At 44.5% G+C, this 14,555-nt stretch overlaps 1 protein-coding gene across 6 annotated transcripts in view; it reads left to right on the top strand.

Annotated features, from left to right (window-relative positions):
* The window catches only part of LOC116791870 (glypican-5-like), a 434,010-nt gene that overhangs the window by 201,823 nt on the left and 217,632 nt on the right, over positions 1-14,555 (top strand). The window contains exon 7 of one of the 6 annotated variants that reach the window (XM_032698297.1): positions 6,274-6,400. The exons of the other annotated variants lie outside the window; for them this stretch is intronic. Coding sequence (XP_032554188.1) covers positions 6,274-6,385 — 112 coding nt within the window. The 3' untranslated portion in view covers positions 6,386-6,400. Of the gene's footprint in view, positions 1-6,273; positions 6,401-14,555 lie in introns of those variants that run through there. 6 annotated transcript variants of the gene reach the window in all.

The following is a 14,555-nucleotide window of genomic DNA, read 5'->3' as shown; positions in this document are numbered from 1 at the left end:
CTACTCACTTGAGCTTTGATTTGATCAGAGAAAGGGGAACGTGAGGTCTGCAAATATCTCGGTGTCTTTATTGGCAGTGCTTATTGTAGAAGCATTTGAAATGCTCCTGAAAGCTGTGCTGATGCTGGAAAAGCAAATCTGAGCAGGATGAAAAAAGCTGGCTTTGAAAACCAACAACCCCCCAACTATCTTATTTTCTAGGCCATAAGGCACCACATGAGCTTTACTGAATATGCAACAATACTTGAGACTGTTCATAAAGTTTAGGAGGCTCTGATGAGCTTCACTAACTGAAGAGACAAAGATGTTGATGAAGGCCTATCTCTGACTCGCCTGTGATTTCTTACTTATTGCAATAATGTAATTTCAAAACTTACTTTTAAATAAAAAATGAGTATTTGAGAGTGAGTTGTTAAAACTGGGGACTGAACAGAGGAGTTAGTTTTGCCTTTCAACTCATGATATCCTTGGATGAATTAGCTTTACAGTGAGTAATATAATCTGGCTGTGGCCTGGAACATGACCTCATGATTTTCCCATGGTCATTGTCCAGATAATAATTAAGTTATTTATACACACATTTATTTACATGTAATGTTTATCTCTAAATATTCAGTAATTATTTCTGTTCATACCCAGGACTTGGCAGTTTACTTCCAGTGAAGAATTTGGGGTATGATTTGAACAATATGTTTGTGGGAACTTGATGTAAAAAAGGCATATAATCACTTATGTTTTTAATAAATATACTATTTCCACATATAGAAAATTTAAAACAAGTTATGTATTTCTTGCCCAGCTATGGGAGTCCTTTCAAATAACTTGTACTAAACTTCTTGGGACAAATAAAGTGTTTGTAAGTTAACTTAAAAAATACAAATCAACATTCAGTGTTAACCTCTAACCTTTGCAGGCTCTTTGTCTAAAATCAGAATTTCACCTGGTGGACTTCAGGAACATACAGGCAAACTTGAGTTTTGAGAATCAGGATAAGCAGGCTTATTCTAAGGAAATGCATTTAAAATGTTATCCCAAAATACTAAAGAAATTCAGTGTATGTGTTGGTATGTTGAGCACATATCAGGAAATTCAGTTTCACTAAGGAAAACCAGTAGACCTTGTAATGTCTTAAAAGTCTGTGATTCAGTCGTGATAGTGGACTCTTCATTACCTAATTGGGAAATGCCTTGTTTAAAGCAAGATAATAAATGATACACTGCTGCAAAAACACCTGGGGCCAAACCAAAAATTCCTGCTGTTTTATTTTCCATTTTTGCAGAGGTAGGGCGGTCGAGCACAACTAGTGGGATGTAGCACACTACCATGGTTACTCCAGCATTTTTTCATATCCCCTCAACCTCTTACCAGTGTGAGGGAGAGGGAATGCCACCAAAACCTCCAACAGATTCAGAAGTAAAAGAAAGGAGCAACTGGAGCTACTCCAGTCACATATTCTCTTTTGCTGTGTTTGCAATGCCTGGAATACAAAACTGTGAGGCATACTTGAAGCTCTTTTAATTTTAATAGAACTGTGCCATTTTAAACCAGAGACAGAATTGATCCATAATATTTGATTGCTTCTTATAGCCACGTCACTGGGATAAGACTGCTGCGTGGGAAGGCTTGGGTGACTGCGCAACCTCAGAACATGCTCAAAACAAAGAGAGGAATGGACACTTATGTGTACTGTTACCCATGGCAGAGATAATTTTATTAAATATAAGCAGATATTCAAGCACATCCGTTTCCCTGGCATGGCTGGTTCCCCCTGGGTATGCTCAGACACCTTGTCTGGTTTTATTTAAAGTAGACTCAGGTGATTGTCTGGGTGAGTTTATTCGCAGCTGGACTGGAAGGAGAAGCATATTGAGGTCTTTTCTGTATGGTGGCAGACAGCTCACTCAAAACGTTTGAGTGGGTGTTACAAACCTTGCTATTGTAGAAAGAGCTTAACTACAGGGAAAAGAGGATAAAGGGAAAGTTGTGATTCAGGTGATCCTGTGGCAAATTGAGACAGTGAAGATCATAGACAACAGCAAATCCTTTGCTGTCCTATAGTGTGACTCTGCCCAGCAGCCTGTCGGAACATCTTCATGGTTTGGGTGCGAGGACTCAGTTCCAGAAATCCCTCTGAGAGTTTGCTAGGCCATGTCCACTTTATGGTGTCCTTGGGAGCGTGGTTCAAATGTGCAAAAAAAGATCTGAATCTGACCCTACGTCTGTGGAAAACAGGGCATGTGTCAGAGCGTGATCTTGCCCCAAAAACCCTGAGTTCAGAATGGCAACCAGGAAGTCAAGTGGTAGGGAACCTGAAGGAGGTTTTGATACCTTCTGAAGTCATGTTGCTGTGAAATGGCATTAATGTTTTGCCACTGATGTTTTGGGATTAAGAAACTGAGTCCTGTTCTTACTGCCAAGTGTATGAGATCTGCTGGGACTCTGCAAAGACATGAACTATGTTAGTGAATGATGTTATTGCTGTCGTTGGTGTCAAACAGGCAGATTTGGAGCAAAACAGACCTTTCAGAGAACAAAGAATACCCTTATGCTTAGGAATGTTTGCTTCCTAGTGCAGTAGTTGCAAAAGCACAGCCCTCCTGAAACACTGAGTTGCAACAATCCATGCTACAGGTACAGCAAAGCGCTCTCTTACCTGCAGGAACGAATTGTTCTGGTAATGAAAGTCTTTGCACAGACTAACCTTTCTAAGCTTCCTGCATCAGCTCTGTTTCAGTTTTGCGTGACTCTTGATGATCTCTGATGGCTTTGGGGAAGGGAACTGCCTCCCATCCTGCCCTAGGAGGTGTCTGTCAGGAACAGGGTAGGGTGCATTTCAAGTGAAAATGCAGATGGCTCTGCATTCCTTTGGGAAACCACCGTGTTGCTGTTGGTCCCCACCCCAGCTCCTCCTGAACCCCTTCCAGCTGAGGATTCAGCTAGGAGCATTCCCGAGAGGAAGGATTATGGGAAGAGTGTTTATGCCTGGTGTGCTCAAAGTGTATCCCCTGTGCTGGTGACATGCTAGGTGTCACTGCCTGGCCTCCCCTGGCCAGTGCTGCCTTGGCATTGCTAGTGCTGGAGTTGGGGAGTTAAAAACAGAGACTTCTCTAATGAAAGTCAGTTTTAAAACTTCTGCTGTACTAATTTAAACTGTGTGGAGCTAATGTAGTTTTTGCTGATCAAAACCATGGGAAAAATGCTTTCTGGCTTATTCTGTGGGGATAGTCTGTCTCATATTTTTCTTCCTGAAGATAAAGGACTACTCAAGTTTTTTTTGTTTCTTTGGTTGGTTTTTTACATTCAATAAGTAGGCTCTTGCAATGGAGAATTCAGATTTAATTACAAACTGCACTGGGCTATTATAGCTGTGTTTTAATCCCTTCCATTTTAATTCTTGGAAATTAATTTAATAATGTATTCTCTTGAGTTTCTTTGTTATTCTTTGGTCATCAATGAGTCCTGTCTAGAAAGCCTTTCCAACAGATTTCAAAATATAATAGTGTGCTTGAAAATGCCAGGTACTAAATGTCTTCTACAAAACCCTCCTGATTTAGATAGCTGGCATGATTCTGTTAAAGACTTAGTTAACAGCAGGAAACTTTACATTTCGACTACAGAGGAGTTATTTTTCCTAAACTTCATAAGCTCAAATATTGGGCTATTAGGGTGGTAGGATAGATGTACAAATGTTGTGCAGATTAGCACGTATCATAGAATCATTGAATGCTTTGGGTTGTAAGGGATCTTAAAGATAACTTGTTCCAACCCCCCTGCCATGGGCAGGGACACCTTCCACTATCCCAGGCTGCTCCAAGCCCCGTCCAACCTGGCCTTGGACACTTCCAGGGATGGGGCAGCCACAGCTGTTCTGGGCAACCTGTACCAGGGCCTCACCACCCTCATGGGGAAGAATTTCCTCCTATTATCTAATCAATATCAATAAACATATTCTAGAATAGAGATTGCTTTGTATTGTATCCGTATTTTCACTATTGCTTTTGGACCTGGTAAGATTGGGAACACCAGCTGTGGGGGATTTAGGTGCTTATAAAAAGCCAACTTGTTCTCTGGGTTTGGTGCTGTGCTCTTGTTGTAATGGCTGCCACTGGCCAAAGTGAGATCAGCTGCCCTGATGGCTGAGTGTGTGTGGAAAAGTTGCCCCCCCCCAAACATTTATATTCTACATGGAGAAGCCAAGATAAAGTGATTTCCCAGAGACAAATAACCAGCATAGCGTTTTAACCAAAGTCATGCTGAATGTCTGCAGCAAAACTGGCTAAAGAACATCTCTCTGCTGATTCCTTCTCTGTTGCCTTGGCTTAGTTCTTTGTTATTCACTGGGCAATGTAGCAAAAAGTTGAGTATCATCTAACATTCAGTACTTCTAATTTTAATTTTAAAGTATATTTGGGTAACTGCCTGTGAAAGTTTTCATCAGAATGTGTGGTGAGATGGAATGGGCTGGAAACAGAGCAGCTGGAGAAACTACTGTGTGTTTTTTGATGGCTCTGACCCAAAGTCTAGAGAAAGTGATGCTAAGCTTCTCTCAGCCTCCACTGGATCATGTTACTTGGTGTGGAAGCCATGTCACAAGTCACGTCCATCAACTTACTGCCCAAGGGCCCAAAATGTGTCACCTATCACATGATGAATTGCATAGGTTATGAGAAGAAATTTGAAACAGACATAAAAACGTGAAGAATTTAGCAATGTTATTGAAAAAAGGTAGAAAAGAAAGTGACGAAAGGATCTGTTTGTATTTTCTTGCTTAACACAGAGGCAGTTCCTCTAAAAGATGATAACCTTTAGCCTGTGTAAGTGGAAAGGTGCTGAATCTTTCTCTGCCACCGGAGGGCTTGGGTTATGAAATTATTGTTCCTAGTTCTTTGCTGATCCTCAAAACAGTTGGAAAACTCCCAGACTCTCCCTAAGTGGCCTTGCTCACAACATTCTTGTCATGGTTTGAGATAGCCCAAAATCCAATTCCCTAGCTCCATCCCCCTCCCACATCTCAACCCAATGTGAGATGGGTTTTTCCAGACAAAACACAACCAGACTCAAAGTGGGGAAAAGGGAATATATTACAATGACTATACAAATAAATACTACAATACATTATACACACGACTACAACTATCTCTACCATGACATAAGTATTTACAATGGATCAGATCTCTTCTCCCCTCCAAATAAAAGTCCAGGAGGGAAAGAAGGACAGATCCCTTCCAGTCTCTCAGGGCAGCAGCTTCTTCAGAGTAGCAGTCACTAAGCAGCAGCATCTTCTAAGGCAGCAGGCTCTCTCTGTCTCTTCTGTTTCTTGTAGCAGCTGATAGCTGGATCTCTGCCAGCACACACGAGGGGGGGGGGGGTATCCCCCTCGGCCACTCGTCTCTCCAAACGAGTGGTCTTCCGTGGGCTTCGTCACCCCAGACAAGGTCGTATCACCACGTCATATCACGAAGCACAGGGGGTCTTCGTGACGGTCTGGTATCTTCAGGAGATTCAAGCTCCTTGCAGGGCCTCTGTGCCCTGTCTCAGGCTGCGAGCTTCTTTGTAGCTTGCAGCAAGGGAGGGCCCTCAAGGCCAACCTCCCCCGCTCCGTCCTGGCTGAGCTCTCAGGACGTCCGAGCTTCTCAGCTCCTCTCTGCAGTGCATGTTGCACTTCAAGGCTCTTTCAAGTAAGAGTCTATCAACTTCCTCCTTCCAGGAGGTCTCAAAGGAGGTTTGGGGGGTCTGGTATCAGTTCTTACCCCCAAGAACTCTGTAGCACTCAGCTGCTGACTCTCTTTCCCTCAGGTCTCCTTCCAGGAGTCCCTTCTCTCGTGCTGCATGTCTTTGTTGCTTCTTCGGTTCAGTTCTTATCTGTCTTGGCTCTCTGCCACCGTTTCTCCGGTCAGTGCTGGCTGCTGCTCTGCGCCCATGGAGAAAAACATCTCCCGGCATAACTACAAGCACCTAGCCCAGCATTATGCTGTTCCAGGTCCCCACAGGCCCCAGCTGGGGCTGGGGGCCAAAGCCCCCCCGTGGGGCTCAGAGCCCCTTCCTCGTGGCTCACAACATGGCCACCTTCTTCTAACCCCTAAAAACTACAACTCTTCTCTTCCGGTCTGGTTGTGATATGTTTACATTTTTTGCAGGAGCGCTCATTGGACAGAAATTCAAAACTTCCAGGGGTTTCCACCCCTTGGGGTCTACCACTTTTCTTATCCTCTGGGGGAAAACAAAGTCCAAACCACTACAATTCTCTGTTACCATACGGTTTCTTTCTCTCAGGTGGTTGTTGACTGTGGTGTCACTTATATGTCGTCAGCCCACCAGGACTGACAGAAAGAAAACTGCAGCTGCTCCAGTGCCGAAAAACACTCGGAGCAGCTGTTTGAGCTGACCATGGTTCAGCCTTGGGCAGCGCTGCTTTCACAAGCCCTGGAGTGCACAAGCAGGCCAGGTATGCTTGGTAACATTTGGATTTTTTGGCTGCCATTCCACTTGTTTCTTAAAGGTTCTGGGAAGCACAAGCAGCAGCAACAGCTTGGGTGAACAGCCTGCAGCATGAGTTGTCCAGTGTAATACTAATGCTCAAATACCTCATGAAATTCCCACAGCCTTGAAAGTTATTCACAGAAATTAAGATCACATAGAAAACTTACGGAAAGTATTCTGCAATTGTAAGATAATGGTGGTAAATAATAGTAGGTGAACACTTATAAAGTCTCTTTGCAACCATTGGAATTCACGTGCTGTTGGGTGCTATTTGAGTTGAAGCAGGGAGTTAAATGCTTTATAGCCTTTCATAACTTGTGGTGGAATTAGCACTGAGTCCAGCTGACATACCAAGAAGTTAAATGTGAGTTGAATTAAGCTGAATAGATATAAAGACTAAAAAAAAAATAGAAACTGGTGTAATGCATTTTTTTTTTACATATATATTGAATACATGTATCATAATTAGGAGAGTTCTTTGGAAAATGAACTATCTTGAGAATTCGAAGTGCATTGATTTAGTCAATTTTATGGAATGGCCACACATAGAGGTTTGGCAAAGGACCTAAACCATCCTATTGCCTATTGGGGGGGTTACATTTATAGGGTTAGGAAGATTAACAGAGTAACCAATTAGAAGTCTCAAGGGGCTTACAGGAACACTCAATCACAGGAAGGGGTTAACAAGGTCCAATGAGAACAACTTAGGACATCTTCCCAGGACACTCCTGCATGGGATAACACTTGTCGTGGGGAGTCTTGGGAAGAAGACAGCATGAGTTAGCAAAGAGACTACGAAAAGCCATTTTGAAACATGTTTAAACCACAGTTTTCTCATATACTGCAGATTTACTGCCACATCTTCCACCTTTGTTTCTGATTTATTAGTTCTGTGGTTGCACAATGAGTTGGTTCAGATCAAGTGGGAAACGAGGGGAGCAAGGGAGGCAGTGGGAGGGCCTGCAGGAGAGAGGACCATATTTTCTGGCTGCAGGTAGGTGTTGGATCAGGTGAGTTATGTCACAGCACGCAACATGGCTCTGCAAGCAGTTGTGTTGATACAAGTGGGGGGAAAGCACAGGCAAGAACAAATAGTTTCCGAAAGGAATAGGATGGACAGTGGCTCCTTAAACTGACATTGTTGCCAGAAAATGTGGTTATGGAAGTACAGTCTGTAAAGAGCTTATGAGGAGCTTTTAGAAGCTAATGGATCATTCTGGCAGTTAGAGATTGACTTGTTTTAAATTTCCCTCTTTAAGATTGCGTGAGGGATGTGTAGTATCTCAGGACATAACAGTTTAGGCAATGTCATCTGTAAAGGAAGAGGCTGATAAAAACTTGCCATTCTAGTGGATGGTGAGTGTGTGGATTTATTTGGTAATAGCTCTTGTCTTAAACTTAGGCACCTAACACAGCGTTAAGTAATAGAGGAAGTTTTAAGTGATTCTCACTGGGACATGAAGTGTCTTTTGATCTTGCCTTTCAATTAATGCCATATCATTGTACTGGTAATAAAAATGCTTTATTTAAATCATGCAGGTGAATCTTTTAGACTATTAAATTTTATTTTTTTTTAAATCTTCTTTAGTGATCACATATTAAAATATATCTTAATTTATCAACAGAATTCCATGGAGAATCAAGAGATATGTGGTCATATGACCGTATAATATGAACCTGCAGATCTTTGCAGGTGATAGACTGTTACATCTCAATGTTTGTTGAAAATCATATTCTTGGATGTAAATAATTTTAGATTTATACCAGTCATTTTGCCAGAACAAAAAATTAAATGATCATTTGTTGAGTGGCATAATTTCTCTTCTCATTAATTAGCTAGTAAATGAGATTTGGGATTGAAAAAAAATGCTGAAAAATACTTGGCATAATGGTCCTCTGGCACCATTGGATCTTCTTTATTTTATTACTGTTTAAAGCCACATCTTTGATAAACAGCCCTTCTCTGTACAGTGGAAGATGCTGAAAAACTCAGTCCAATGAAGTTAACAAATGCATCTCCCCTGGTAGGGAGCCCCAAGGAAGGGATCCCAAGGGTGCCATGCTTGGTTTTATTGTTTATAACAGTGTGCAAGCAGAAACACTCGGAGTGTTGCTCTGCTCTGAGACAGAATCACCTTGTGCCAGGCCCAGTGTTGCCCCTCTGCTTGGAGAGCTGCTTGTGCTGTGTGTTTAATCTGCAGGTGTGTATGGGAGGTCATTTGTGTGTCCACGGGACACTTTTTTGTCTCGAAAACGTTCATCAGTGAAGTGGGTGTAAATACTTGTACACTCAAGATGTCAGGTGAGTGGACAAAAAGAGAAGATGGCCAAGAAGGCCTGAAGAGTCGGGTATTTCATGTAAGTGTCAAACCTTGCTGTGTACGAGTCTTCAGTTTGTAAAAAAAATTCATTAGAATTTAGTTTCATTACCTTATTTACAGTAAGATGTATTCAGTAGCAGTGAGGTTTCAACACAAGCTTGATGTGATGTAAACATGCAGATTTTGGGGAAGGGTGTCTATAAGGATAATGTTCGTGTCATACAGTTTTTTGGGACCCGCCATCCATCGGAGTCTCTGTCACTTTAGCTGCTGCAGCGTCTGCATCAGTGGAGCTGCGCCATCTCGTACCAGCAGCAAATGGGAGTGGTATCACAGTATGTGATTGCTGTCATGTAGTAGCTGTTTGTTTCAACAGATGTTGTTTTAGTTCCTTGCCTACTAAGTATTCAAAAATTTGTACTTCACTACAAACTAATGCCATGGATTGCTACATTTCAATAACTAGGCATGAAATGGTTCAGAAATCAAACTTAAGGCTCCAAATTTTTATTTTAGCTTATTTTTTTTTCTCTGTTGAAAAAAATGATATAATGAAAGCTTTTTCTTTGCAGTTCGTTCTTCATAAACCTTTGAGTCAGGGTTCTAAATCTGTGTCTTCCCTTTCTCAGCCCTCCCACCATGCACACAGGACTGAACAAAGGTGCTAGAAAAGTTTTTACTCTGCTGTAATTAACTGAACAATTCAGCAGTGTACTTGTGAATGCCTGTTGGCTGGCAGTGCTTGTCTGGGCTCCTATTTACTCCAGTAGTGAGCTTTGGGGAAGCTTAAATTTGTTCTAAACAGCAGCAACTTTATGTTTCCTGCAGCTTATGGGAATGGTGTTGAATTGCTCAAGTTTTGTCAGGTGTGGAGCCCGGATTGTGCGGTTTGGTCCTGAGCTCCAGATGAAAGTCCTTTCTGCAGTGGAAGCATTAGGGCTTTAAACAACAGGTGAAGGCAGTGATCAGGTTCTTGGCTGGGCTGAAATAGTTATCTTCTAGGTGAAAGGCTATGTCTGACAGAGTACCAGTGTTTACTGGTTTGATTTCTGAAGGTCTGATCTTAAAAGGCTTTATCCTCAACAGTTTTTCACTGTTGTTTTCTTAACCAGTGTTGGATTCTGCAGCCACCTCAGTCTGTTTTTTCATTATCCCCTTTTTTTCGTCCTGCCACGTTTATTTTGTGAAATATGATGAAAATGCTGTGTGATCTCTCTCCAGAGATAAGTTGGTGCAGAAAACCAAAAGGAAAATAAACAAACAGCCCTGAAGGTCTCTTGATAGATCGATAACATGTCATTACTGCTGTTTTCCTCTATTTAAAGATGAGTCTGTTTTATCTGATGGAACAAACTGCAAGTGTCAGGGCCGGCACATTAGGTAAAAACTTGGCTCAAAAATAGAATTCAAACACACCATTCAAGATCTGTAGTAAAAAATTGTCCATGTCTAATTTGTTAGTGCTTATCAACACATATGCCTAAGCATATGCACATGTGAACACACATAGCTGATCTTAAGGCTGCTGAATGCAGTAGTTACAGATCTGCTGTAATTAATAGGAGGACAGTGCTGGACACAGCTGGGGACATGGTCAGTGGAAAGCAAACGAACTGTTCACATGCAGTGCATGGGAACAAAGCAGGGAGGGTTGTGAATCACCGGTGTTACGTGGAGGTGGTTATAGAGCAGAACCATGGCAGAGCAGCCAACACTGTTCAGGGAAGTTAAAATTGTAAAGCTGATAGGAAGGCATTGTATACTGGAGCTCCAGTCACCTGGAATGAAGCTTGGGGATGTGTAGATAAAGTTGGTGATGCTTCTCTGTGCAGGGGATGCAAGAGAAGATAGTACAGGGAAGCATTTATGGACACAGGGTAAATATGTGACTGAGAAAACCAGCAGTTCAGGGAGGAAAGAGTGGGAGAGCCTGTGTCGTGAAAGGAAGCAGAAAGAGTGTGGCTTAGTTAACAGAATGAAGGCACTGAGGAGCTATGATTGCTCTCTTTAAATACCTTGACATAGAGGGATAAGTTATTTAAGTGGAAAAGATTGTTGGCAAAGGCATGTAAGTGGGTGTAAACTGCTGTGCTGGTTTGAAAGTTAACCAGCAGAGGAAACCAAGCCAACTCAAAGAGAGATTACAAGTCAGAATAACAATTTAATAAAATAATACAATAAGTACGACCACACAGACAAGCAACAGGCAATAACCCACAAAACCCAAATGTACAACCCAGCACCCCGGGGCACAAACGAAGCGGTGCTACCTGGGCCCCCCCCTTGAGTCCAAAACAAAGGGAGAGGGGAAAAACCTGCTGGTGGGAGAGCTGCTGCAGTCCAACCAAAAGTGGTAATTGTAGTCCGGCCAAGGGTGGTGAAGAGCTGCAGGTTGAGAGCGATGAGCTGCGGTCCTCCTCTGGATCCCACGAGTGGTCCCAAAGGTTCCCAAACTCCAGGTTTATATACTCTCCAGTTCAGGTGGGAATGTTCAGTCCTCCCCTCAGAGCGGGGAATTCCATAAAAGGGTATGAGGGTGCTCATTCCATAAAAGGATATGAGGGTGCTCAGGAACATTCCCCCCCCCCCCCCCCCCTCGCAGGCCTCTACTGACAACAGTTTCTGGGAAATGGCATGGAGGGCTATAGAATACACAGTTTGGGCTATACCCATTCAGTGATGAATCGGTCCCAGCTGTTCTAACCAGGACATTATCCACCCCTTATTCTATGCCGTCCATGTCATGCCCAAATTAACCCCCTTAAAAACTATGTCTCCTTAAAACTATATACACTTACATATATATATATATATATACAATGAAACATTACAGACCATTCTCACTCAAAATTAGGTCCCCTTGTGGTACACAACGTGTCTCCCCATCTTTTTGCATTACCCACCAGGTGGAACCAGGTCCTTGAGCAAAAACAATCCCTCGGATGGGTTTGCCTTTGCTTGAGGTGGGACTAATCCAAACAGTCTTCCCTAACATTCCTCTCATATGCACCACAGGGACTTTATCTCCATCTACAGTATGCAAAAGTTCTGATTGAGCAGGGCCAGCTCGATTGATGGAGCCTCGGGTGTTGACCAACCAGGTGGCCTTTGCTAAATGCAGTTCCCAGTGTTTGAAAGTCTCCCCACACAGTGCCTTCAGGGTGGTTTTCAGCAGTCCGTTGCACCGCTCAACTTTTCCAGCCGCTGGTGCATGGTAGGGGATATGATACACCCACTCAATGCCGTGCTCTTTGGCCCAGGTGTCTACGAGGCCATTCTTGAAATGGGTCCCATTATCAGACTCAATTCTCTCCGGGGTGCCATGTCGCCACAGGACTTGTTTTTCAAGGCCCAGGATGGTATTCCGGGCAGTGGCATGAGGCACAGGGTATGTCTCCAGCCATCCAGTACTTCCTTCTACCATGGTCAGTACATAGTGCTTGCCTTGGCGGGTTTTGGGGAGCGTGATGTAGTCAACTTGCCAGGCTTCCCCATACCTGTACTTTGACCACCGTCCACCATACCATAGAGGCTTCACCCTCTTGGCCTGCTTGATGGTAGCACATGTCTCACAGTCATGGATGACCTGTGAGACAATGTCCTTGGTTAAGTCCACCCCTCGGTCACGAGCCCATCTGTATGTTGCATCTCTCCCCTGGTGACCGGAGGCATCATGGGCCCATCGAGCCAGAAATAATTCTCCTTTGTGCTGCCAATCCAGATCTACCTGAGAGACTTTAATCCTGGCAGCTCGGTCCGCCTGCTCGTTGTTACGATGCTCCTCAGTAGCCCGTTTCTTGCCTACATGAGCGTCTACGTGACCGACCTTCACACTCAGCTTCTCTACCCGGCCAGCGATGTCCTGCCACATCTCTGCCGCCCAGATGGGTTTCCCTTGGCGCTGCCAGTTGGCCTTTTTCCATCGTTCCAGCCATCCCCACAGAGCATTGGCCACCATCCATGAGTCAGTGTAGAGATAGAGTCTTGGCCACTTCTCTCGTTCAGCTATATCCAAAGCCAACTGAACGGCTTTAAGCTCTGCAAACTGACTTGACCCACCTTGTCCTTCAGTCGCTTCTGCAACTCGCCGTGTGGGGCTCCATACGGCTGCCTTCCATTTTCGGTTTGTCCCTACCATGCGACAGGAGCCATCCGTGAAGAGCGCATATTGCCTTTCATCTGCTGGTAGCTTATCATATGATGGGGCCTCCTCAGCCCGTGTCACCTGTTCCTCTTCTTCTTCAGAGGATAGTCCGAAACTCTCACCTTCGGGCCAATTGGTGATAATTTCCAGAATCCCAGGGCGATTAGGATTCCCTATCCGGGTTCGCTGCGTGATCAGAGCGATCCACTTACTCCATGTGGCATCGGTGGCGTGATGTGTAGAAGGAACTTTTCCCTTGAACATCCAGCCCAGCACTGGTAGTCGGGGTGCCAGGAGGAGCTGCACTTCGGTGCCGATCACTTCTGAGGCAGCTCGAACTCCTTCATAAGCAGCCAGGATCTCTTTCTCAGTTGGTGTATAGCTGGCTTCAGATCCTTTGTATCCCCGACTCCAGAATCCCAGCGGTCGTCCGCGGGTCTCCCCAGGCACCTTCTGCCAGAGGCTCCAGGAAGGGCCATTCTTCCCGGCTGCAGTGTAGAGCATGTTCTTCACGTCCTGTCCTGTCCTTACTGGCCCAAGGGCTACCGCATGGGCAATCTCCTGTTTAATTTGTTCAAAGGCTTGTTGTTGTTCAGGGCCCCACTGGAAATCATTTTTCTTCCGTGTCACAAGGTAGAGAGGGCTTACAATCTGGCTATACTCGGGGATATGCATCCTCCAAAAGCCCACAGCGCCTAGGAAAGCCTGTGTTTCCTTCTTGCTGGTTGGTGGAGACATGGCTGCTATTTTGTTAATTACCTCCATTGGAATTAGGCGGCGTCCATCTTGCCACTTCACTCCTAGGAACTGAATTTCCTGAGCAGGTCCCTTGACCTTACTCTGTTTAATGGCAAAACCAGCTCTTAGGAGAATCTGGATTATCTTCTCTCCTTTCTCGAAGACTTCGCCCGCTGTGTTCCCCCATACAATGATGTCGTCAATGTACTGTAGATGTTCTGGAGCCTCGCCCTTTTCCAGTGCAGTCTGGATCAGTCCATGGCAAATGCTGGGACTGTGTTTCCACCCCTGAGGCAGTCGATTCCAAGTGTACTGCACACCTCTCCAAGTGAAAGCAAATTGTGGTCTGCACTCCACTGCCAAAGGAATGGAGAAAAAGGCATTGGCAATGTCAATGGTGGCGTACCACTTGGCTGCCTTGGACTCCAGCTCGTACTGGAGCTCCAGCATGTCCGGCACAGCAGCACTCAGGGGTGGTGTGACTTCATTGAGTCCACGGTAATCCACTGTCAGCCTCCACTCTCCGCTGGACTTACGCACTGGCCATATAGGGCTATTAAAGGGTGAGCGAGTCTTGCTGACCACCCCCTGGCTCTCCAAGTCACGGATCATCTTATGTATAGGGGTCACAGAGTCTCGGTCGGTGCGGTATTGCCGACGGTGCACTGTTGCTGTGGCTATCGGTACCAATTGTTCTTCAACCTTCAGCAGTCCCACAGCAGAGGGGTCCTCTGAGAGACCAGGCAGGGTGTTCAACTGTCTGATTTCCTCTGTCTCCACAGTAGCTATGCCAAAAGCCCAGCGAAGTCCTTTTGGGTCTTTGAAATACCCACTCCTCAGGTAATCTATGCCAAGGATGCACGGGGCCTCTG

Source organism: Chiroxiphia lanceolata, chromosome 10 (assembly GCF_009829145.1).
Source record: "Chiroxiphia lanceolata isolate bChiLan1 chromosome 10, bChiLan1.pri, whole genome shotgun sequence".
Lineage (NCBI taxonomy): Eukaryota > Metazoa > Chordata > Aves > Passeriformes > Pipridae > Chiroxiphia > Chiroxiphia lanceolata.
This window is presented reverse-complemented; position numbering and strand designations above follow the sequence as displayed.